This window comes from Lonchura striata, chromosome 5 (assembly GCF_046129695.1).
Source record: "Lonchura striata isolate bLonStr1 chromosome 5, bLonStr1.mat, whole genome shotgun sequence".
Lineage (NCBI taxonomy): Eukaryota > Metazoa > Chordata > Aves > Passeriformes > Estrildidae > Lonchura > Lonchura striata.
Window position 1 is genome coordinate 8,685,182 of NC_134607.1, and position 25,544 is coordinate 8,710,725.

The 25,544-nt window shown below is 39.4% G+C and overlaps 1 protein-coding gene across 1 annotated transcript in view; it reads right to left on the reverse strand.

Annotated features, from left to right (window-relative positions):
* PIK3C2G (phosphatidylinositol-4-phosphate 3-kinase catalytic subunit type 2 gamma) overlaps positions 1-25,300 on the reverse strand; it is a 196,655-nt gene extending 171,355 nt beyond the window's left edge. The window contains exons 1-7 of the mRNA XM_021535187.3: positions 25,242-25,300; positions 21,860-22,592; positions 17,142-17,224; positions 12,534-12,691; positions 10,585-10,699; positions 3,764-3,866; positions 103-173 (exon numbers count right to left, since the gene is read on the reverse strand). Of these exons, the coding sequence (XP_021390862.3) occupies positions 103-173; positions 3,764-3,866; positions 10,585-10,699; positions 12,534-12,691; positions 17,142-17,224; positions 21,860-22,504 (1,175 nt within the window). The 5' untranslated portion in view covers positions 22,505-22,592; positions 25,242-25,300. The remainder of the gene's footprint in view (positions 1-102; positions 174-3,763; positions 3,867-10,584; positions 10,700-12,533; positions 12,692-17,141; positions 17,225-21,859; positions 22,593-25,241) is intronic.
* Between the last annotated feature and the right edge of the window lie 244 nt (positions 25,301-25,544).

Here is a 25,544-nt window from a genome sequence, read left to right on the forward strand (position 1 = left end):
TCATTCCTATCCCCAGTAATTCTCAGAATTGTCTTTGGTGCAAGGAGGCTTCCCACAAATATAAACAATTACAAACATAAATACTGCTGAATAGCAGCTTACCAAATCAGTCTCCAGGCATGAGTGTCTTCTAACAGCTCATTCACACAGAACCTTCTTTGGTCATCCCCACACTGTGGAAGAGAGGTGTATGCTGACATACATTACTCTGATATAGAAGAATGCATATGGGAGAGATTTACATTGTATTTTCCAAAGTCAGAATGTTCTCAACTGCATTCAGGATGTTTTGATCTGAAATTTTGTCTGGTGAATATTTTACATTACACTGGCTGGTACCTGTGGGGTCAAGAGCATTCAGGAAAACAAGCTAGCTGGACTTAGAAATAGAACTTTAAATTAGATTCAGTGGGGGAACAGGATGTGCCCTCTGGCAGGGAGAGTGGAGGCAGCAGCATACTCCAGTGCCCTGCCTACATGGGAGACATGAAGAAGGCAGACAAGGAAGCCTAAGGCATGCATCAATTCTGCTTTAGTTCTACACTGAGGTGGGCCAGAGGGAGAGATGATGCAGAGTTAGAGGTGAACTGTGAGGAGAAGCATCACCCTGGGCAGCTGAGAGGCTTTGCCACTTGAGGGACCTGGGTATTTCTTCCACCAGCTTTTGTTGTGCCAGAAAATAAGGTATTTTATTAAGTATGTCAGTAGCAAGTGGGTGTCCAAAGAGAACATATGCATTGATGAAAATGATCCCATTGGCAAATGGCTGTACAGAAAAAGCAGAGGATTTTGGGGCTTGATTTCTTCAGCCTTTAAAACTACTGATAAACCTGGGGCTTCCCAATCCTCTCAGCTGGAGGAGCACAGCTACAGGAACCATGACCTTCCCTTTGTGGATACTGGAATTGTAAGGGGTCAGCCACAGCAGCTGAATGTTCTTAAATCCACAGAACCTTGGTGGGATTTATCCCAGGGAAGAGAAAGGGGAAGAAGGGAGATAAAGGGGAAGAGCGAGGAGCACAGCCCATTTGCCAAGGATCTAGAGCAATCATCTAGTGCAGCAGCTGGATTATTACATCACCAATTATGGATCTAATCTGACCACGGATTCACCCAGCAGTGGGTCACAGATGACCCAGCATTTTGTGCCAGCTGGGTCAGCCCAGGATTTTTTCTCAGCCCTAGTACATCCAGGCAGTGTGAACACTCAGGAGATGCACTCTCAGCAGCAGAGATGGATGGGAGGAGAAATCTCCACCTGGGCAGCTGGGAGGCTTTCCCTCTTGTCCCTTTGCTTGTGTGACACTCTGTGCTGCGGCACTGGTGAGAGGGAGTGCCTCAACACCCAGAAGCAGGGCCAAGGACACCAAGAGTGTCCAGAGGCAAGAGGCAGCTCCACGGTCCTCCAACACCCATTCCCAGCTTCTCAGCATCCCCTCTTCTACTTCATGGGAATCCAGGACATCCCTCTGCCTGTCCTGGCTGTCTCGACTCACAAACACCAGTGGCTTCAATTTTACCTTGTGGAAAAAACCTGCCAACTTTGTATGAGGAATTACAAGCCACAAGGGTTTGAGTAGTGTGGTAGTTGAATAAACACAGGGTGAAAAGGTAGAATTTTGAGGCTTTTTAGAATGGCTAAAATCAAATATGATTCTGAGGGAAGAATTTTTTTTTCCATAACCTGACTCTCAGTCTGTGACTTTGCAATGCATTTTACAGCCATGTGTTTTAACAAACAGCAACAACAAAATTAACTGTGAGCTCAGTGTAGACTACATCAGATCCTTGAATTCAGCATGGCTTGAAAGAAACGCCTAAAATACACACTGCAGCTTTCAAGGCACTCTGTCTCCTCTGTTAGGTTTTTTTTTTTTCTGGTCCTGATAGACTTGCTGTCTGTGAGCAGAACCTCTCATTTTTTTCCAGTGCCCTGTCACAAGCATGCCCTGGAGCTGGGGGAAAACTCTGTGTCTGTGACTTATTCCACCTCAAGGGCTGCTTGTGACCTTTGCTATTATTAGCAACATGAAATAACTTCATGGCCTGAAGCTTTCAGAGCCCTGTCTGTCCCTGTAAAGAGGTGATCAATAATTCACTTTGAGATCATAAAATGTCACCCTTCCCACTTAAACCCTACTGTGGGGTCCACAAATTCTTTGAGATGCTGAATGTTTTCTTATGGCCTGATCTACAGAATCCCTTCAGAAAGCCAAAAATATTTAAATAATGGGAAAATGTTTGCTACCTCATCATGACAGGCCTCTGACTTCTCTCATCTGTGATTTTGCTCACAAGGTTAACTCTTAAATCATTACGTCTGGCAAAATATTAACACTGATAGGTTAAAAAATTCTTAAACTCTCAGGAAATATCTCTTCCTGAGTGCTTTAGTTCAAAAATCCTGTTCTGGAAGCAAGTAAGGCTCTTGTTAGAAACCTGTAAGTATTCTTTGCTGTCCATTACAAAGATTCTTTCCTGAGATGATCAGAATGTGGCGACATCCGAAATCCTGAAATGCTGAAAAAAATTAAATAGGCAGAGCATTCCCTGGAATTTCAGAGTGTGCTAAAGTTGATAAATGTCATGGCTTAAAAAAACCCCAAAATCTAATTCAAAGTCACCCACTAACTGAAAGAACTGTGATTCCATGCAAAGCCCCTGGCCAAATTTCTTGCTTGTAACTGCTCAGCTGAAGAAAATTTCTGAGTACTTCATAATAGAATGCCAGCTTCCAATAAAAGGAAAGAAAGCAAATATTCACTTTTTTTTTTTTAACAAAGGAATAGCAAACATTTAATTATTGACCAAACTTCAAAAAGTGTCTAGTAAAAAAAAAAAGTTGCTCATTACTTGTAAGTATCCACTTAGTTTGGTTATTAAACATAATAGTAACTTGCATGTGCAACCAGATATTTTTAACTATGCAACCTGAATTCAGCAGTGTTATGTAAGGTAAGCACAATGAAGGCAGCCTCCAGTTGCCCTTGATGTAGAGTTGGGCTTCCTTAGCACAGAAACAAGATTTGAAGTTTCCAAAGAGACTCCTAAACATATAATTGGGTTCCAGTTTTGAAGATGTACAGTAGTAGATGCTGACCCAGAGAAGGTAAATAACTTTTTTATCTATAATCTGGTTAAAATGTTAAATATCTCTACCTATATCTAAAGAATTTGGCATCGTAGTCCTTTTTTAATGGTCCAGGGTAAGACACTGCATTGAGCTTGATGTTTCACTTAGGTTTTCCTTCTGACAAAACAGGTAGGAAAAGAAAGCCCCTACCCTTTTTTGCTAGATATCTGCCATCTGACCCACACACTGAGACACTCAGACTATTATCAGAGCCGTGCAAAGCAGGTAAAACAAAGAGACAACACACTGCCAGTGAACACTGCCCAGAGCAGAGCTTCTGCTGGACTGCAAACTTAGGGCTGGAAGTAAATCAAAAGTAAGAATTCTCTGACCACTTGAAATAAAACAGGATTAAATTCTGACAAAAGTGATTTTTTACTAAAGTAACCCTTGGTCTTTTTCAGTAGTGTGTTCTCTCCAGTTGTTCACTGGTTGTAAGTACAGGAGCAAAGCACAAGTGCTCCCCAGGACATTTCAACTGAAGTTCAGCAATAATATATGCGTGCTCAGGAAAGCAAATAATCTCTCTTTGATTATTACTGCATGTTGCTAAGTAAAGGGATTGGTGGAATTTCTTTCCTTCAGGGAAAAGATGCTGAAGGGCAAGGGGAAGAAAAGAAGGTTACTTACTGTTCTAGCCAAACTGTGCTCCAAATTACCAGCATGGTGCAGGCGAAGCTGGATGCAGGTGCTTGCCTTGCGGAGGCTTTCATGGCTTCCCAAAGTACAATTGCTGCAGTTTGGGGGAAAACAACAAATAAATGGATATCTCTGCTTGCCACATCCTTCTTTTATCCTTGCTACCTCTCCCCTAAAAGCACTAGTTGTTTAAATTCTAAGTGCAAAAAAGACTGAATAATACAAACCCAGTTCTTGGCACTTACTTCTGAGGAAATTGATGGTTCTGGAATGTTTTCTAGTGAAACAAATAATAATTGCTTAGCTGAATTATTGACCATTAAGTTCTGAAACAGAACAACAAGGACACAGAGAAAATATCCTTGACTATATCCCAAACTCCATATTATTTATGCATATTCTTCAAACCCAAACAGGGCAGTATCCTGGTTATGAGGGCACCACTGCAGAATGACTTGTAGTGTCTGCTACCCAACTCAAAAATCAAATATTAGCTGTAGGTCTGAAAACCACATACATCAAGACAGGCAACCCTTTATTCTCAAAGTAGTTTTTACCCTGTGCAGCTCACACAGAGGTGGCAAAAGCAGAGTTCATCTTTTCCTTTCTCAAATCATGTGCCAGCTAAGATCAGCCTCACTCAGCTGGCATGTATCCTACAAACTAAGCTGCTGGTCAAAGATGATCCAGCAGCCCATGACAGGGCAATTCCTTAATCTTATTTGCCTCTTTCCATTTACCACTCTTGGCAACCTTTTCTAAATTAGAACACAGCCTTGCTTTGTCACTCTTAAAATCACTTGGAACAAAAATAGTTTCATTTTTTACCCTTCACATCTTGTTTTAAAGAGGTGAAATAAATAAAAAATATTTCAGGGTTTAGAAAAACACATTTTTACATTTGAAAAAGTGCTTTGGGGTTAATAGAAAAACAACAATGATTTTTACAAAGGTAAATTTATCACCAAAACAAGTTAGTATGCATCATCAGTTACAACTTTGGTGTGTGTTCAATTAGATTCTGGAGGCTTTATTGAGCCTTCAACCACAGAAGCACAAAACAGGATATTCCATATTTATACAGATTTATAGCATGGTAAGCTGTTTCAGAACTCCCTGAGCCATGAAGGAAAGATTTTTTTTTTTTTTTTTTTTTTTTTCTGGCTTGAAAAACTCGGTTTAAACGTAAACTGTATTTCTACCTAAAAGGGCTTTTGATGAAATGTCTGAATAAAAAGGGCTAGATTTAGTTTAAAAAAATAAACAAAGCCAAAATGCTCACCCCTGTGAATAAGTAATGGAAAATGTGACTTAGATGAGACTCCTCTCTCACATGGCAGCAGAAGTCTTCAGCATAAATGAATGGATAAACTTAAATGCCATTCAGCATATTTACAGGGAACTTACACACCCTGTAAATGTTCTGCACTCACACTATGCTGTAGCTAAGTAAAATACAGACTCACCACTGTGGTTAAAAATGTAAATGTATATATATATAGGATTCATTTTTTAAACAAACATATTAAACATCACAAGTGACAAACTCATTTCCATCTGACAAAAATACCTGAAGCAAGGATCACCTTTGATAGCACCTCCATACAGCTGCAAAATTTCTTTATTTCAAGAGCAGAAAGTACAGGTGTAAGAGTGGGAGAAGTGAACACCAACACAGTGAAATGTCCATACTGGTGCAAAGCATATCCCTGTTATAGCTAAACCCATCTCAAATCCCTTTTCAGAGCTCAAGTCCAAGTGGTCAGTTCCCAGTTCCTGGGAATGTACCAATGCACCCATTCTCTTATCTTCCTCCTCTTCTCACCTCATCTCTGTGTTCTGCCTACTCATAGCTTTCCTGGAAGTTCTTCCACTCCTCATTTCACCCAATTGTGTTTGCCCCATCCCTGAAATGATGGAATCATTGATGATCATTATCCCCTCTGGTTGAGGAACACATTTAGTGCAGTGCAAGCTGCAGATTGTGCTCTGTGTGGTGGGAAAGGGCAGCAGCCCCTGAGCAGGCACAGACTCTTTTCACAGTGAAGGGAGAGTGACTGACGGAGAGCCCCATAATTGGTCAGACTGGGAAGTTTCCTTAACATTTTAGACCTGCCCCAACACATGTTTTTTACTTAATGTCTCACTATTATTCCTGTTCTTTTCATTCTGCCCCACCTTCAACCTGTGGACAGGTAGAGTAACAAGAATATTACAGAGACATCTGTAAGTCCTAAGTAATGTTTTCCTGATTCCTGTTGTAATGCCAGTGACTGGAACTGGTATAGCTAGACAAATACAGAGGAGCTGTACCCTCCTAGGAATTAACAATCTTGAACCACTGATATATAAAAGTTATCTTTTCCAAGTATAATTTTTCCATGTCACCATGATTTCAGGCAAAACAAGCAACACCAAGAGGAACTTAATTTGGTTGTTATAACTGGTTTTACATTAGTGGTTTGTGTTAGTTTCTGCTGTGTCAAGCAGATCCTATCCATCAGCAAAGTCTTTATTGACACAGCAATGATGCCTGAAACACTGCAAGCAGAAGTGCCCATGCAGTTGACTTAATGAATGAATTTAATTTGAACAAATACAAAGAGAAAAGTTTTGACAGCTATTGTTACACAAGGGACTAGACAAAATGGATTAGTGCCTCAACAAAATAATGTGGAAACCTGGTCTAGATGAAAGAGTGCTATAAGAAATAGAAGTGTAGTTTTGCCACAGATTGACAAAGTACCTTTTAGCTGTACCCCAGGCAGATTTGCTACTCTGAGTACTACTGAGATAAAAATGATATATCCCTTTTGGAGGATAATGTGATTATTGCTAACTGGTTTACAGCACTCTGAGCTCTGTAAAGCAAGCAAAAATCAAGTGCTACAACCTTATTAACTCAACATTTTCCCCCTTATTTTTTTGCTGAAACTACATGGAGAACACATGCCATGAAGAGAAACACAGTCTTTGTCTTTAGGAGATGTGTTAGCAACTGGTCCAAGTGACTTGCCAGTGGTCTAACAAAATATCTAAATACAAGATAGGGAAAATCCCCATCATTTGATACTCCCTCACTGCTTGCTTCCCCACAGCAAGATTCTCTGATGTGCTATAAACTCCAAATCTTAATGCAGCTCAATCAGACTATTTTTTAAGTAACTCAGCTAGAAGCATCTCTGAACAAGAAATTTAATCTACAGAGACAAGAGAAAATTAAGTTTACTTTTCACAAAGAACATATTCATCCAAAGGTGCTTGCTTCTTATGATTTCAATCTGCATGATTATGTCTATGTCAGTCTATAATTAATAGCTTAAACTTTCACTTTGAGTGAAAACCAGTTTTTACTTGGGTTTCAACTCCCAGAGAACAGAATTAGCAAGACAAAAAAAAAAATGTCATCAATAAGGTTACAAGCAAGCATGTTAGAAGGAAAGATAAGAATTTAGATTTTTCAATTTCATTCCCCTGCTCACTGTGGTGGCTGAATTGCAAAGCAATAAGGTAGCTGTGCAAATTATACCATGTGAGGGTGTGGATGGAACTTTAAATACTCTGACACCTTAGAATAAAAGGATGTCTAGAAATAAAGCTTTTAATTATTTTTGAACTACATTCCTTTGGTGATCTACATTACTGCAGCCTTCTGCTAGCACACACATCAATAAAATAAAGATTTTTTTTTTTTAAACATCCTCATTCTTATAGATACTCATTTGTTTTATTAGGCATTTCAGGACAACCTGAGACATTGTGGCCATTTTTTTTTTAAATAGAGAATTGATTCATTGGTGACAGATGAGAAGGGTTGGTTTTGACTAGCTGCTGTCATTAAGACCCAGGAGTTGACAAAAAATGTTTAAGCACAATTCAATTTACTTTTATATAATATTTTTCTTTAAAGGAATCATAAGATCATATTTAGGGGTATCCATTCTGCATCTAAGGAAAGATAAGAAGGTGTGAGAGCAAGATTTAAAGGTGGATCTAGGTTTGTTTGATGGGATAAAAAAGAAAACCTGCAGGTTGCAGCAAGGTCACGTTTCCAATGGTAAAAAGACCAGAAAACAAAAGAGATTCCAAATCTATTAATTACAGACTGGCCTGCAGTCTGTATGATATCTTTTGATATCTTTAAAATTTGAGTATTTGAAATGTGATGTTCTACTCATGAGTCAGGCAGGATGTGAGCCTAAGGATCTCTCGGAGGAAGGGAGTGGTGGACGGTGAAATCTGCTGGTGCTGAGTGTAATGGTCATTAGCACAGAGGTGGTTTTTCTTCCCCCTCTCATTCAAAGCTAAATGGATTCTAAAAATGATCAAGTCTTTCAGGTGCTTCTGCAGGAGGTGGGGTGAAGTGTTCATTAATAGAATCCAATGAAACAGTAAATGAAAGCTTTTGACAAACCTGTCTGCTTCACTAAAGCACTCTGCTCGGAGAACAATTCATCAAATCACCTTTTTTCCCCTCACTTTTGGTGTTCTTTTCTGGATTACAGTACAGCAGAAGCAGCAGAGTATTTATTCCCTTTGCTGTCTTAGAACTTGAGGAACTTCTGCTGGAATTCATCCGTGAACTGACTCCAAATATTTTCCTGGGGAAGAACTGTGCACCAGTGCATCAAATCACTCTGTTAGCAACAATGGGATGAAACCAATTTGCACTTGAAGATAGCCCACACATAGGAAAAAAAATTCACCCTGAGGCAGCTCCTCAGGCGCTGTTAAACTACCCAAGGGATCCTTAGGGTCTGGGGTTTCAAATTTCAGATCCAGGGCTCTGTTGAAGAGGCAGAAGAAAGGGAGCTGAATTTAACAGCACAATACAGAATTACAAACTGCTGAAGTTCTGGTGCAGCTCAGAGCTTTGTGAATGACAGTGGAGGAGCAAAGTAAGAAAGCTGAGAACATGGTTTCACTGCTAATGAGACGTGAAGAGATTCTACAAGTGCAGGAATTTAAAGTCTGCTATTGATGCATTCTCCCCAGCAGTGAAAACAAAACTCTTCAACACATACTGCACTGAGCTCATCCTCAATACAATGGTTCATTATTTCCACTTTTTAGCAAATTGTTTGAAATTAGAAGAGTATCTTGGGTTAACAAAAAACCCACATAAGACCCTGGTCTTCTTCTGTAGCTAACAGATCTATGTATGACCTAGTTCTCTGCTTGGTACTTCTGGTACTCTAATGATTTACACAGCACTTTGCTTTTCCAGCTCCTGCTTTACCAAGATGGGAAGAGTGGGCTTAGAAATGTTGTAGAGGCAATTTGGCATCTTTAGTTGCCAGATGTAATTCACTATGAACACATGAACATTTGGCCTGTGCGCCTGTGTAAGGGTAGAAGTGCTCCAGATGGATACAGAGCAAAGCTAACTTCCACAGTGCGACACTTGCTCTCACAACTGCATTGCTTTCATCAATCAAACTGACCTACTCCAGGCTCATTCATGTAATTTTTACACTCTACTGTAAATATGACTGCGTCTAGAATCTTCCCTTTGAGTTATAGACATACAGTATTTTATCTAACAATTTTTACACCTCTAACAGATGAGCTGTGATTCCTGCAGTGCCCGTACCACAGAACACTGCCAACCCTTCTGCTGAGAGCCGGTGTCCACAAAGCCCAGCTGACAAGTGCCTGCACTTCAGCTGCTTCAACACAGAACCTGCTCACTTTGGCTGACACCTGAATTTAGGCTGCCACAGGGCAAAAAACAACTAACTGAGTTCAGGACTGCTTTCAACCATCACAAGAGATCACCTGAATCAGTACATTTATTTCCCTACTTGTAAACTATTTACATTCAGAAAGACCTACTTGTATGTTTAATGTGTTTTTAACTTGCATCAGCACCACACTGCTGACTTTATTTGTTTTGCTACTACTGCAACTGGATATGAAGAAAAATCACCTGCTCTGCAGTTGCATGATATTGCATAAATAAATAATATAAAATACCACAATTTAATTACTTCCCCCTTTGAGGAGTTGCTTATAACACCCCATGAGATAGTGGAAGTAGTAGCAGTGTTGTATCACAGATGGGAAAGACCAGAAGGACAACAGAATCAAACAAACAATTAAAAGCTGCATAAAGCTTCCATAAAAGAGGATTTGAATCCTTGCACTGGAGCACACCATGCTCTCTGCAGAACACATGCACCACATGTTTCAGGAGTTTCAGAAACTAACAGGTATCATTGTTGACACCAGAAATGAAGGGATGGGATTATTTTCAGGCTAAGAACGATTCATTGGTCAGATAAACATGAGTCTCAGAGGCTGTGAGATTTTAGCAGTCAGCCATAGCTTAGTCACAAGTTTCTTCATTATAAGGCAATATAGAACTTTCGAAACCAATGGGCAGTTGCCACAGAATTTGTTTTGCTTTTCTAACCTATCACCTTTATTTCTCCTGCACTGTGCATATTTTTGTCCTATGGCTTCTCTCTCACATATGCCTCTATTACAACTTCTAAATTCTTAGCTACTCTGTACAACCACACCCCTACATTATAAACCCCTCACCATCTTATCAATGCAGTTTCTCACTTACTGAAGGCATATTCTCACAGCTGTAGAAATATAAGTTTCTGATTTTTCTGCTCAATACCTGTGTATTGTATTCAATCATCAATCCAAGCTTTTTGTAAGGCTGCGGATCACACCCTTCAGTGCTGGTGGAAGTTGCTGTTTTTCTGATTCCTGCACACATGGAGTGTTTGGAAGAACCTGACACCCTACCTCTCCCCGTGGCTCTGTTTACATGGCTCGTGGCTTAATGAGGTACTTACTTTTGCAAGAATTCATCAGACCCAGAAACACTCAGAAGGCATTCCTCCTCCCGGGCTGGGTATTGATTTGTGCAACGGAGGATCTCCACAATTAAGTCGCGAGTGATACAGCCAGCTGTAAATAAAGATAGCAAGGAAAATTAATAGTAGCTTGCTGGAGAATTGCAGGCTACATACTTGAGCAGAGAAAATAAGGGTTTTTTTCCTGTCATTCCTAACAACTGCTGTGGACTAGCTCCATCAAGAGGAATTAGATCAAGACACACTTGACTTTATTATCTTTTTTTTAAATTTTGCTTCAAATATTCTACCTGACATGGGCTCTATGTCCATTTAGAGGAAATGAGCAATTTCTTGGGCAGCTGGTAAGAAGAAGAGATGAACAATATTCCCAGGAGGAAAGGAAGAGATGAATGGCATTATTATTTCTTTTTCATTTTCCTGATGAACATTTTGGTACCTTTCCAATGATGCAAAAGTTGACTCTGTAGCCACTTATGACACAAAAAGGCTCCAGAATGTTACTTGGTATTGTTTCTGCTATGCACACCCTTTTAGCCATAACAAAGAAGTAAATTAATATTCTAATGTATTTTATATCTGCAAAATATGATATTATTTAATACATGAGCAGCCACATAATAGTATAAAAATATACATAATCCCTATAATTTAGGAAGTGCTATTTCAGTTTGTACAACCTGCTTTTCAGAAACACTTTGGAATTTTGAGAATTTTCTCCACTTTCACGTCAGTTTTTTAAGCAATTTTCCAACACCTGCCAATACACTTCCTCTCTGTCCATTTTAGAAGAATTGATCACAAATGGAAAAGAGTAGCTGCATAATCTAGAAACAGGTCTGTTAAATATGGTCTTCTGTTGAAGGGGATGGGAAAACTTCAAAGAACAGGTGGCATCTCCAGAAGAGGGGGTTATGACATAAAGCTGAAATAAAACATAGCTTGCTTTTTTGCTTTGGTTTGGTTTTCTCCAGGGAAAGACAAATGTATTCAAAAGCTCCTTCTGAAAATGTTAATTTTGTTTGCAAAATGTTTTGGCTTTTTTTTTTCCCCTCAAAAAGACACTTCAATTACACATTTTTCTTCTGGTTTTACCAGTTTAAATAATTTAGTCTTTTGGGAACTCGCCATTGTAATAAACTCAGCTGGTTTGATGTTTAAACTGCAGTGCTTGTTGGCTGAATTTACACAGTCCAGAAAACAAAGAGCAGCACAAAAATCTTGAATTAAAATTGTAACATGCACTTTTTTCAGGTCACTCTCTGGGGAAAAAAATTCCAACCTTGCTAGTACCACTCATTTCCACTCTGTAGATCTGTCTTCCTTTCCTTACTCTGCCAAAAGTGCTTGCCTAACTGAACAGTACTTTACGTTAGATGGGACAAAAGAGTATTTCTCCTAATGCAACCTTACTGCTAGCCTAGTCTAAACAAATTCAGGATAATTCAACTCACTCTGTTACAGTCAACTAATTCCTTGAAAACTAAATAAATTATTAATTAAAACAAAAAGACAAGAAAAAGACTATGATTTAATAAAGCAACATAGGAAGAGAGGGGGAAAAATAGTTTATTTCATTTTTGTGTATGTTGCAGAAATAAAAATTACTAGAGCTGGAATTAAAGATTCTCCCATTAATCACAGACACAGGATGCACAGGAGCAGTGGCAGCTTCTCATAGTCATTAATGAGAGAATAATTTAGAACCTCTTCCCTGAAAAGCTGGCTTAGCACTGCATTCAGAGCACCTTATTCAGGGTTTTGTCTTGTAGAACCTTAAACATCTCCAAGCTTGGAGACTCTACAAACTTCATGGGCCAACTCTTCCAATTTCTAATTATTCTCCTTGATTCTTCCTACCTAGTTGGAATTTCTCCTTTCATTTGATGCCTGATTTGCTTCCCCTGTACATAAACTTGACCACTTACCATGTTGTGTAAGAAGTAGAGGATGTGGTGAAAAATCTGTCCAAATGCTGATTCTGAATTTTGTTCCACCCAGGATATGCTCTGGGAACCTTGTTGTGATACTCCAGATTTTCCCAGTATTTGTCTTCAAATCAAAAGCAGGATAAGCATTTCTGATTCTGGAAAAAACACACAAAGAAACTATATCTAAAGAGGTGGTTTTGGCCTCTTCTAAGAGCAAAACAAAAAATTCTACAATGTACATATGGTGATATATAGAAAGCTGTTAGAAATAAAATTCTGTGAAGTAGCAACACAAGCTCTGTTTTCATGCATTAATGAGATAACTACTTAACAGCACACATAACTACATTTGTTGTTTCAGGGAAACCAGCAGCAAAATCTTCATGAAGTTGAGAGAACCACTGCAGAGCTTGACCCTAGTGAAACCAAAAGGAGTTTAAACAGAGACCTCAGTGTACACCGAGCTCAGTAGCAATGATTGTGCTCAAATATGTATTTAAATAACAGAATTGTAACACAGAACTAGCCAACATGCACAGACAGCTGCAACTAGGACATCTAGTCAAAATGAATACAGGAACATGCTTCCTATGCAAAATCTTAAGGAGTGTCTATTGCCACAACTCTCAAATCCAATCTGAAATCCTCATTACTAAAACCCTGGGTATTTATGCAAAAGTCTGTAGAGTGCAGTAACAGTTGCAATCATTGAGTCCCTCTGATACACCATTAACTATAAAATATATTGCTCCTTGTCCTTCCAATTACCATAGACTTGCAAACTCTAATTCCTCCTGAGGTCCCATTTCCTAATGAGCACTGGTCACAGGTATTATGTCTATCACCTGGGATTAACTGGCTTTTTAAGCAAATATACTCTGCAGCTGCAGGTAAGGGCACACACTGTACCAGCTGAAGCTTTACACTTCACTAATTGGCCTGAATATTTAGCAGCTAAACCCAAACATCCTGTACTAAGCATCCTGAATTCTCTTCTGTTTGTAGGTTCATTTTGCAGTTTCTGAGTTGGGAGTGCTGTGTAATGTCCCTGGAACATGTATTTTGGACCCCCAGCTCACTCTCACAAATGTCTCCATTACTGTGTTACCTCCTGCCTTAGAGCTGCTGCCCAAGTCTCTTAAACAACTGTGTGAATTACTCTTTTGTGCCCTGCATTTCTACAGCATGAGGGGTGGAAAAATAAAGCAAAAAGGGAGAAAAAGAGGTGGGGGAAAAAAGAGGTGGGAGGAAAAAAGGAAAAGAAAAAAAATTTTAAAAAAGGGGCGGGGAAAGGGGAAAAAAGTGGGATAAAAAAGGGGGGAAAAGGGGGGAAAGGGAAAAAAAGGGGAAAAAAGGGGAAGAAGGGGGGAAAAGGGGGGAAAAAAAGGGGGGAAAAAAAGGGGGGGAAAAAAAGGGGGGAAAAAAAGGGGGAAAAAAAGGGGGGAAAAAAAGGGGGGGAAAAAAGGGGGGGAAAAAAGGGGGGGAAAAAAGGGGGGGAAAAAAAAAGGGGGAAAAAAAAGGGGGGAAAAAAAAAGGGGGAAAAAAAGGGGGAAAAAAAAAGGGGGAAAAAAAAAGGGGGGGGAAAAAAAGGGGGGGGAAAAAGGGGGGGGGAAAAAGGGGGGGGGAAAGGGGGGGGAAAAAAGGGGGGGGAAAAAAGGGGGGGGAAAAAAGGGGGGGGAAAAAAGGGGGGGGAAAAAAGGGGGGGGAAAAAAGGGGGGGGAAAAAAGGGGGGGGAAAAAAGGGGGGGGAAAAAAGGGGGGGGAAAAAAGGGGGGAAAAAAAGGGGGGGAAAAAAAGGGGGGGAAAAAAAGGGGGGGAAAAAAGGGGGGGAAAAAAGGGGGGGGAAAAAAGGGGGGGGAAAAAAGGGGGGGGGAAAAAAGGGGGGGGGAAAAAAGGGGGGGAAAAGGGAAAAAAAATGGGAAAAAAAAGTCTAGGCTTCCAAAATTAATAACCCAGCAAAGCAGGTCATTTCTTATCACAAAAAGCCAGGGGGTTTGATGTTTCAGTGGGGTGGGAATTAATGAGGCTTGACAAGAGAGCCTCCAGTACAAGGTAGATTTATACTCATGGTTAGAAACCATTACACTACAGAGAATGTTTGGGTGACCCATGTAGTTGTGTCAGTCTATTTTCTTTGTGCACAAGGTACAGCTTTCCCCCTGTAACATGTTTCTGCAAGAAAGCCAAGGACTGAGTCAAACTAGAAACTTCACCAGCCTTTATCCAGCCTCAAACTACCAGGCTATGTACACATACAGGGCATGAATTACCTCAACTTACTGGCAGTCATTCCAGAACTCAGCAAACCTCATCTCCTTCCCTACCCACACACTGCTAATATTTTAGCAAAATGTGGGGATAAAAATTTTTTTCTCAGATGAAAAACCCAATCAGTTTCCAAGAGTGTTGCTCATTTATGGCCATCTACTATCTTCACATGATTAAAGGACTTATGGCCTGAGCAGGTGAGCAAAACACTGCAGAACTTGGAAAGTCTGGGTCTTCCAAAGCAGAACTGAAGTGTTATAAAAACATTACACAAATAAAATCTTGTGCTATTTGCTTCCTGTGCTGCAACAACTCAGCATGTACAGAAAGTACTGACATTTATAGGGATTTCCTATTTCACAGCATTTCATAATATGATGTGTTTCCCTGCAGTGCAAAGCACATCCTTGAAGACATTGAGACACCTCTCAATGGTGGTGAACCCTGAGACTGCCAGCTTGGCACCTTGTGGTTTGAATCTGCCTTTAGGATGTCTTCTGAAGCCAGCCAGGGATGACTGCTCACTACAGCTCTGCTCACAGTCCTAGAAGTCACCTGATAAAGGGCTTTAGAAGACTGATTTACAGTCCTGTACAACCAAATGCTTCAATTACAGACTTCTACCCATGCAAGTATCACCTAGAGAAAAACACAGCGTTTCTAGCTGAGCTACAAGCTGGAGCTGCAAGAATGCATGACAGAGTCTGCATTATACATCCTGCCTCTGCCAGCAACTGAGATTCACTGGGCACGGGGAGGATGCTCATTTGGCAAGACTGAATATGTAAGTGATTGGAAAATTAATTATATTCTTCTCTCTTTTGGTTGCAGTGACATTTTGCCCTTAAATTGTTTCTCTACTTATTTAACAGAAGAAAAACAAAAGCTCTTCTTATTTTCTTTTGAAGAGTATTTGCTCATGACACACACAAAACAAACTCCTGCAAAACAAGACTCACTTATTCATATTTATCTTTTTAGCCCGGTAAATAAACTCATCTACTGAAAAATCAATATAAAGCTTTTCCTATAATTAGAATGTTTAGACATTAAAAAAAAATCTGAATAGCTGGAAAGAAAGCAGCCATGTGTAATGTGCCTTCATGCATTTCATGGCAGAACTGGGTTGGGGTTCAGGCTGATGATCTGCGGAAAAGGAAACTGAGACATTGAAGCTGACCAACCCATTTGAATATATAATATACTCCTCTTAATTTCAGTGCAACATCAAACTGGGTTTTTTGGTTGGGTTGTTCTGGGTTTTTTTGTGTTTTTTTTTTTTTTTTCTTTCACGAGAAGCAGCCTTGTCTGACCTTGAATAAAATCAATTCATTAAAGTCTAATAACAAAATCAGAATGCCATTTTCCAATTACTTTCCATGGGGGGGGAAAGCTTGCATTTGTGCTAACAACTTGACATTGTGATCAGTGAATATCTACAAAAGAAAAATCAATCTGCACAGATGGTCTAAATACTTGTAAGTTTTTGTGTGCTTGGATTTCAGCACAATTCATTTTTCTGCAGAAGATTAAGAAAGTAAAAAATGTTCTATGCCATTAAGTCAGGCTATTAAGTGTAATGGTAAAACGTAATTAAAGTAGGTTTTGTCACTTGCTATGTCTCACTTTTCATCATGAAAGTACGTAGCAATTCTGTTCCCAATCAGTTCCTCCAGCTCTTATTTTCCTGCCCAGAGTTGCACAGGCACTAATATTGTCCAAGACAATGACAGAAAAAGGATGGGACATTTCACACACTATAAGACATCAACAGTGAAGGGTTAAATGTACTTATCACAAATAAAGCAGACAGAAGATTAAATATTTTTTGAATTAATGTGCCTTTGCGGTTTTTAATATTTAAACCAAAATTAGAAGTGTTTCCTTATTGAAGTAGATGCTGGAGTTGCAGCATTGTTCAGGACTGCAGGGTGTGGTTGGCTGACCTTAGGTGGATGCCAGGTGCCCACCACTCCCTTTGTCTTCAGCACAGGGGCAGGGGGCAAAAAGATGGAAAAAAACCCTTCTGGGTCAAGATAAAGGAAGTTTAACAAAAGCAAAGGACACACATATAATTAAGGGAAGACAAAATATTCTCAACTTCCAATCAGCAGGCGATTTCCAGCCTCTTTTCAGGAAGAAGGGCTTCAGACAAATGCCATAATAATGAACACTGCACAGCAGTAGCCAAGACATTGGTGTACCATCCATACCCCAGCCCTGTGAGTGGATAATTACCTCCATCCCAGCCAGCCCCAAAACACAGGGATAACCAATCCCATTAATGTGAGGAAGTGAAATGTGATAGTTGGCTGAAAAAAGCTTTTCCATTACTTACTTCTCCACTGCATTGCAGAAACCAGCTGTGTTTTCATTACTTCCTTGATCTGCTTCAATCAGCTGGATAGCCCAACCTGCAGCCTAAAAACACCAACAAGACCCCAGAAGAAACAGAGCTGAGTTATTTAGAAATGAGAAGAAGAAAGACCACAAGGCTCATCTTGAATTTTGTTCCATGAGAGCCTATCATCCCTGCCCTGACTTGATGGAGTCCCAAATAAACACAAATGACCCCGTTTTGACTGCACTCTAAATGCCTTCACAAGTCACAAAGCAACAGCTGCCCTGGGTACCAACTGTTTCCTCCCTCCCATGCAAAACATGAGGAATTTCAGACCAAGCTTTTAGGATTCACCTGGTATCAAGGCACAGGTAACTCCAAATGCAGATATTTCATTTACAAAAGGGAGAAGGACAAACTGAAACTTGTGCTTTGGTGTGTTTTAATCCTTATTTTCTCTCTTTCTGCCCTGGCAGAAAGCTCAGCATCCCCTCAAAATCCATAAACCTGTCAGGTAAATCCCTAAGAGAGAGAAGAGGGAACCAGTGGACCCTACTGAACCTGAAAAAATCCCTACATACTTTCTGTGAACTCGGGGAGCAGAGGTCTGAGCCACTGCTTTGGGTCAAGCATCCCTTTGTCTGTTTGTCTGAAGTACTCTTCAGCCAGAATATCATCTCCAGGAAAGAATTTAAGGCTATTATATCTACAAGCCCTTTCTGCCCTTGTAGGTAGAGACATTACAAGGCTTAACTGTATAAGAGCATTTCAAGCCCTTCAGAAAGAGAAAACAGTGACAAAAGGCTTATTTTATAATTTGAAGAATAATTTATATAAAAGCATGAAAATTTATTAAAAATAACTAATAAACAGAACTTAAGATTCTTTTTGGCTGGATAAGAAAGTGCAATATGCACTTAAAAACTGCAGGGTGGGAAATATTAGTTATAGTTTAAAAGATGGGATGAATATAAAATATGAGAAATCTTCTGGGAGCTGGCTGGTGGGGAAATCACAACAACAGAACTGAAAGCTCAAAAGTCAGAAATCTTATGAGTATACAGTAAAACCCAAAACTGATGGTATTTAGTATTTTTATTATCCACAATACCACACAAAGCATTAGGAGAGTGCACATGGAATTTAAAGATACTAAGGGGGCATCATCAATAGAGGGGAAAATTGAAATTGTCTGGCAGGAAAAAAACAATGGATAATCCTGAGGGTGTAAATAGAGTAAAATTAAATTCAGCAATCTAAACCAGTAGTTCATCAATCCCTGGTTCTAAGAACTCCTGGGGAAGGTCCTTCAAAATCCAGTGAAAATCTAACACCTCCACTAGTTCATTGTTTCCATTTTGGTTAGGCAACTACTTTTCAACCACCTCATGGGACAGTAATAAGAATTTCTGTAGGATGTTCACTATTTAGAAATTATGAGTGATTTGGTAACAGTAACAGCCATCAAAAATTACCTATTCATTAAAAAACCCTACAAAACACTAACACAGCCTCCTTTTTCTCCTGCAGCTCTGTCCTTGCAGAGCAGGTAGAGTGCCGTGGAAAAAGTAAATGGAAAAAGAGAAATAGGCACTGAGTGAAAAGCTAAGAAGATTAGCCCACAGGTAAGAAAAGGTGAGGCTGGCCCATGACATTTAAGGGAATCGAAGGCATTAAAAGAGCCAAACCACAACTGCAAACTAAGGAAGGAAAAACAGAGAGGAATTTGAGCAAGAAGAGGGACAAGACTTGGAATGCATGATTTGCCAGAAGGACATGGGTATGAAGTCTCAAATCCTAATGGCTGGAAGTAGAGTATGATTAGATAATTACTAAAGGATGGAAAGACTGACAGCCCAAAGCTGCAATCTGGATCCTGCCCTGCAGGACACAGGAGTGGCACAGGAGCCCTCTGCTTTTTTGCACCTTTGCTGGCAGCATCTCTGAGCAATTCCTAATGGCAAACAAGAATTCTGTGAGGCAGCAATAGAATACACATCTGCAAAATACCATTGCTAAGTCCCTCAAAGTCATTCTGGAGGCAGAGGTGTATAAAGGTGATAAATAGCTCCAGAGATGAGAGATCTAGTTTGGTCATGTCTTCTTTTCACATGTCCAGAAACTTTACCTTTATATGCAAGAAGAAGAAAGCGAAATGTTAATTACATTATGGCACGTTATTTTTCAACAGAAATTGAGTCTCCATGCACTGCAAATACATTAAAGAGAGCAGTGAATGAGATGGAGCTCCATATCAGGAGAAGTAATCACAACAGGGATGAAGCAACTGAATGTGTCCTTTAATGACTGGATTTTTTTTTTCATTCATAGACTTCTCACATTATGCTAATCAAGTCACCTAAACCACCCTATTGTGAACAATAATAGTGTATTTCTCATTTCTGGAGCACCAAAAACAAAATCATGATGTTTGGTCTGATGATGGACTTGGGTGAAGATATGAGTCTTGTTAGTTACTCTGAAAACATTAGATTCTAAAATTAGATCCCAAATATCACAAAGAGAGTAGCTAAGTATATTAGTTAGATATCTTTTAGGTTTTATTTCAGCTTTCTTTCTAATATGGAAAAAAATAGCATCTCCTTTCATTGGGATGTTATGAAGATAATTTCCTTTATTGTTTTTGAACATCTGCAATGAGAAGGCCAGAAAAAAATAATGTTTCCTTTATTATATTGGACAGATTTTGATTGGCACACATTAAATAAAGCCTAAGGCCATACAAATGCATCCAAGAGCTCTGGATCAGAATACCAGAATGATTTCAGCAGTTTGAATATTTCATCTTGCCTACCTATGACCCATCTCAATTCTTATCTCTGTGTCTCAGCAGCCTTTGTATTTCACTCTGAAGACTTGGTTCTCCCCTCCTACTACTTGCATGCATTGTTTACTTGTTCTGGACCTCAAAAAAACCAAGCTGTTCTCATTCTTTTGTTGTGGTGTTCCACTTTCCCAACCCTTCCGACTGCCTTACTCAGCATCAGGTCTGTCAGCCTGCAGCACTTGTCTTTTCCAAAACTCCCAGCCTAGCAGCAGTAACTGCTTTACAGGCTTTTTTTGCTCCTCCCTCTCTCTAAGAGTTCCTTTGACTCTTATTTTCTCTTATCATCTCAAGGTTCAGCTGCCAGCCCCTTGCCTTGGCCCTCTTTCTATCCTGACATGGCTTTTTCTCCCCAAAGGATTTCCTGTGACCACAGTGAATTTTATGCTACAAATCAATTCACTACTCTCTCCCATTTCTTCCTCTTGGAGCTAAACAGCTCAAATACTTTCCTGACTTAATCAAATCCTCCCACACATTCGATTGTAGTTGCCCTTGACTCACTCAGCTCTTCTTTTCCCTCCCCTATAATTCTCTCCTCTTCCATCACAGAAGCGTTTGTGCCTGTTCTTAAATGTGTGCTTCCTCTAGCACCTCTTCTTCCCATCCCATGATTTAATCTCCTCCTGCTCATTTGTATCCCACTATTTTCTGCCTTTCTCTTGAGAAGGCTTGTTCTTTTCATCACCATTTTAGCATGCTTCAGTTTTCCTATCATGAGTAAAAAGCAACAACAGCCTTTTGTCTCTCCACCTCTACCCCTCCTCTTTTGTATTCATCACTGAAATTCTGAAATGCAGTGCACAGGATTAGTCTTAACTGTTCTTGTCCTCAGATGTATTTCCTCCCGCTGCCTTCCCATCTGTCTGGGGCTGCATATGTTTACTTTTATAGTTCTCCTTATTCAGAGACATAGAAACAAGTCAATCAAGTGTCTCTTCCCCTCTGCAGTATGATACTGTGATCACTGGGACTTAAAGGCAGAAGGTGAACCTAAACTGTCTTTTAATATTCATGGTGCAGAGGTATCCTGTAGGCTATTTCAGGATTCCTATAATGATTCAGAATGCTAACAAGCACTGGAGGAAAGGAAGGATTTTTCATTTTCTTTTCCCTTCTCCAGATCAGGATTTTGAAAGAAAGAAAATGAGGACAGATATAACATCACAGAGAGTCATGGGAGTCACATAAGACACTGTTATTAAAAATGGCAAAATCACAAATAGAACTATGGACACCTGACGAAGGAGGAAAAAAGATAAAGTGTTTGTTTCACACAGCTGAAAGACAGAGTGTGTGTCATAGGATCCAGCTTCCACAGTTAGAGTAGAGGTGTCTATTTTTAGAAAAGAATTACATATGCACACAGAACTGCATGCAGGACATGGTGAAGGTAGGATTGGCTATATGTTTCATCTCTCAGGATCAGGATATGTCAGCCAGACTAGACACGGAGACAGTAATCTCTCTCAACAGCTACACCAACACCCCAAAAAAACAAACAAACCAGATTCAACATTATGTATTGTAATTTTCAATCTCAGGTTTCATATCAGACCATAAAGGTTTGTCATGTTATCTTTCAAACACAACTTACTCTACATTTCTGTACTTATCCTTCTCTGGTAGTTTTATGGTTCAGTGAGCCATAAAATGAGCCTACTGGAGCATTCTAGACCATAATCTAGATTCTCTTCTAGTATGAAATTCTTTTGCTTCCCCTGAGGCATAAATGTTTTATTTTTCGTAATGTCTTCCAATTAAGCGCTTCCAATCCATGTTGCAACAGTGTGAGTGAATACACAAAGCACAAGGACACAAACAAGAACAAAAAACCTTAAGCACTGTTAATATAAGAACATTTAAATACCTCTCTGGTATGTCCAGAGCCCTGGGAATGGATAGGTCCTGTGCTGCATCTTCTGGAAGTGTTGGTTACAGAAGCTTCCCCATTTCCACTTTCTTCTCTCATTTTTTGTCCAGATGGATAACTATCTAAGAAAACAGGACTTGCAGCATCCAGATTGTCAAAGCCTATCTGAAACTCCAGATTTTTGTTGCTCCTTTCCACGTTTGAAGCTGAATTTACACTTTTCCTTCCATGGATTTCCCTCTCATGACTATAGGGGTGGGAATCCATCACAGAGAAGTTTCTGCAGTCAGGTAGCAAGGAAGGTCTGAAGCCAACCATTGGTCCTACTGTGCCTTGCTGCCAGAGAGGGATTGGACTCCCAGGGTAAAGCTCTCCATGAGCAACCAGAGGATGACTGTAAAGATGCTGGTCAGGCACACTTTGTCTGAAAAGGTCTGCTGGGAAAAACATTTCTTCGTGATGATGTGCGTGGGATGAACCATAAAAAAAAAACTCATTGCTGACTTCATCGACGATTCGATCAAATCCTAGAGGGATCTCTCCACCAGAGCCAGGATGGCACATTGGGTAAGATGCTTGGTCCCCAGGCTGTCCTGCACAGAATTCACTCTGGGAGAAGGGCACCCTCCCAAAGTCTGCCATGGCTGATGGTTCCCTTCAGCTCCTCAGCAAAGTCTCATTAGAGTTCCAAGGTCCAGAGAGCAATGCTCACAACTGGAGAGGCACACCACTGAAATAAAGCACAGAATGGAAGTTAAACCCCAAAATATCTAATATAATGAAAGCACTACACTGCTTTGGTCTTTTTTTGTTTGTTTGTTTTAGAGCTTTCTTCAGAGAGTGGAAATTTTTATTAATGTGGAGGTTGATTGTTCTTTTGTTTGAATGTTATTTCCAGATATATTATTATTATCATAGTTGTAATAATAACAACAAATTACTACTATTATTATTATCTTTGACTCATAAATAATAGCAACAGGATGCCTGAAACAGCTGATCTAAGTATGAAACACTAATTCTGAGAAATCTCTAAGTATTTTCCTCTTATTTCTACACTTGCATAGCACACAATGCAGGAAGGAAGAGTTTGTATTAATGGTTGTCAGTTTCATTTACATTTTCTTCTTTTTTGTGACTCTAATTTCTTCATATTCTACCACTACTTATCTTAGTGTAATCAGGTGAAGAAAGTTAAGTCAAAGAACAGAGAAGACAGGGACCTCCAATTGATATTCCCCAAAAGCTAGGACATATAAAGGAAAAAAAATTATATATAAATAAATTTCAGCCCTTTTTTGTTTCTTGTTTTACAAAAGAAATTTATCATCAAAGCCTGAGGCTGGCCTTTTTTTTAGCAAATTTACAGTCAAGGGCATGAGCTTCTGCAGCTCCATCATTAATGTTGTCACTAGCAAACTTCCTGATCTGATTTTGGCATGTGCCAAGTACTTCTATGGCTCAGATGGGCAGCATGCACTGGAAACTGCTGTCAGTATGCATGAAGATATATTTTTTAGGAAGGGAGCTCAGTTCTACAGCCAAAGTCTATTCTGGGCCATTTGCCCTAAAGGCATTGGCCTGTTTCACTTAGTGATACAGATGTAGCTTAAAACCCACAAATGGCACAGAACAGCAATACCACACACTGCACACAGTTGTGTATTTATCACCTAAAAGAAATAGAGACATCTGATTTAATAATTCCATAAAAAAATGTATTCCTGAGCAGAAAAAAAAAAAAGCTGTTGAGCTACAAAGTGTGCTCAGAAATTCTTAAAGTTTAGCTCTGCAAATAGATTTTTCATTAAGCCCCCATGATACTGTATTATTTTAGATAACAGCATATTGCAATGAAAATCTGTGTTACAACAGAAGGTATTCATCCCAATTTTATTTATTTTTGTTTCATTTTAAGTCAAACTCCAAGTGACATAAGCTTCTGTCACCCACAGTGTGGAATGAGAAATGAAAACTTAAACAAGCTGAAATCAAACCTGCAACTCAGAGGGCTGAACTACTGTTTCAAGCACTCCACTTAGTAATTCCATGTGTTGCATGCTTTGGTTTGCTTTAACTGTGTTGGAAAAAACCCCACATTTATGAAATTACTAGGCCAGATAACCAAACTGATGCATACCACTTTGGTGATCTAAAATGCAATTAGAGTTTTGTAGCTTTCCCTCAGAATGAATGCTAAGTTTTCTGTGTTTTTAGATAAAAATGACACTATTAAAAAAAAGCATAACAACAAAAGTTCCTTCTATGAAATTGTCCTAATTTACAACTTTCTCTGTTTTTCAATTCCATAGCAGGTAAATAAAAGAAAACAAGAAAGAAAATTATATAGCCATTAATTCAAGAAGAATTTTCAACCCATCTTGAAAATTTGAATGTTTCAGGAAGAAATAAAAGATAATATAATGAAATCTTCCTCCAGTTCCATCTTCCTTAAAAAAGCTTGGCTGTCTGGAACACTACTAGGCACAGAAAATACAATACCTTTTATACCCTTTCAACTGTTCCTAAAATATTTTCCTTGCATTTCCAACAAATTCTGTTTATGATGGCACATAAATGCCTAACATCAAACCTTGAACAGGCTTCCTGTGACCTCTGCACAGAAACATCCTGTGTCTTTCATAAGGGCCTGTATTTAAAACTGACCCTGAGAGAGGAAGCTCAGCATGCCATGGTGCAAATCTCCAAATTTCCATGGTGTAAGTCGTGCTAGTTTGGTCAGAACCACCAGGCTCTGCATTTGGGCCAACTCCTCACCCTTTTCAAAGCAGCAAACAAAGGTCAGGGAAGGAACTGGCTCTTGGCCAGCCACTATTTCACCTTCTAAGTCTTGTCAAGTGTATTAATAAAAAAATTCGCATAAATCACTAAGGAGTCAAAATTTACATGAATTTTTATAAAACACCCAAGTTTTGTTTTTTTGGTTTTTTTTTTTGGTTTTTTTTTTTGTGGTTTTTTTTGTTTGTTTGTTTTTTGTTTTTTGTTGTTTTTTTTTGCCTTGTGGTTTCTCGATCCAAACTTAATTTTGGAGGGTTTGATTTTTCTCCATGAACCCCTCCTTTTCCTTTTGAATGACAGATGTATTTACACATGATCTTGTGGTTCTGGGATCAGGGGTTTTAAGGGAGAATCCCAACCAATACTGTAAAATATCCACTACAAATTGATAGACTTGAGAGTCTCACAGCACTGCAAGTACCACCCAAGCACACAAAACCACTTTCCACACTTGGCCATGCCCGTGTATCCTCGTAAAAAACCTTGGCACTCTGCGGGCTCAATTTTCGCTTTTACCGATCCCAGGAGGAGATGACGGGACACTTGCTAAGCAGTAAGAATATCTGTTGCAACTCCTTACCTGAAGCACAATTTTTTAGAAGGATATAGAGCCTCCTGTGCCTTCCTGCTCACAGACATTTTCGGGTGACCTATGTGCTTTCACTATTAAGGAGGCGGAACTTTTCCGTCAGGAGATTTCCTTCCTGTTTAACCGGTTTATGGAGGTGATGAGTCTCAGGAAAAGTTCAAACCACAGTAGCAATAAAAAGGTAACACCTTATCTATTCTCCTTCTCAATTTGGAAAATCAACCATACATTTTATTTTATATATACATATATGGCAATAGATTATCTCACATTTTCAGTGCAAATTTCCAACAT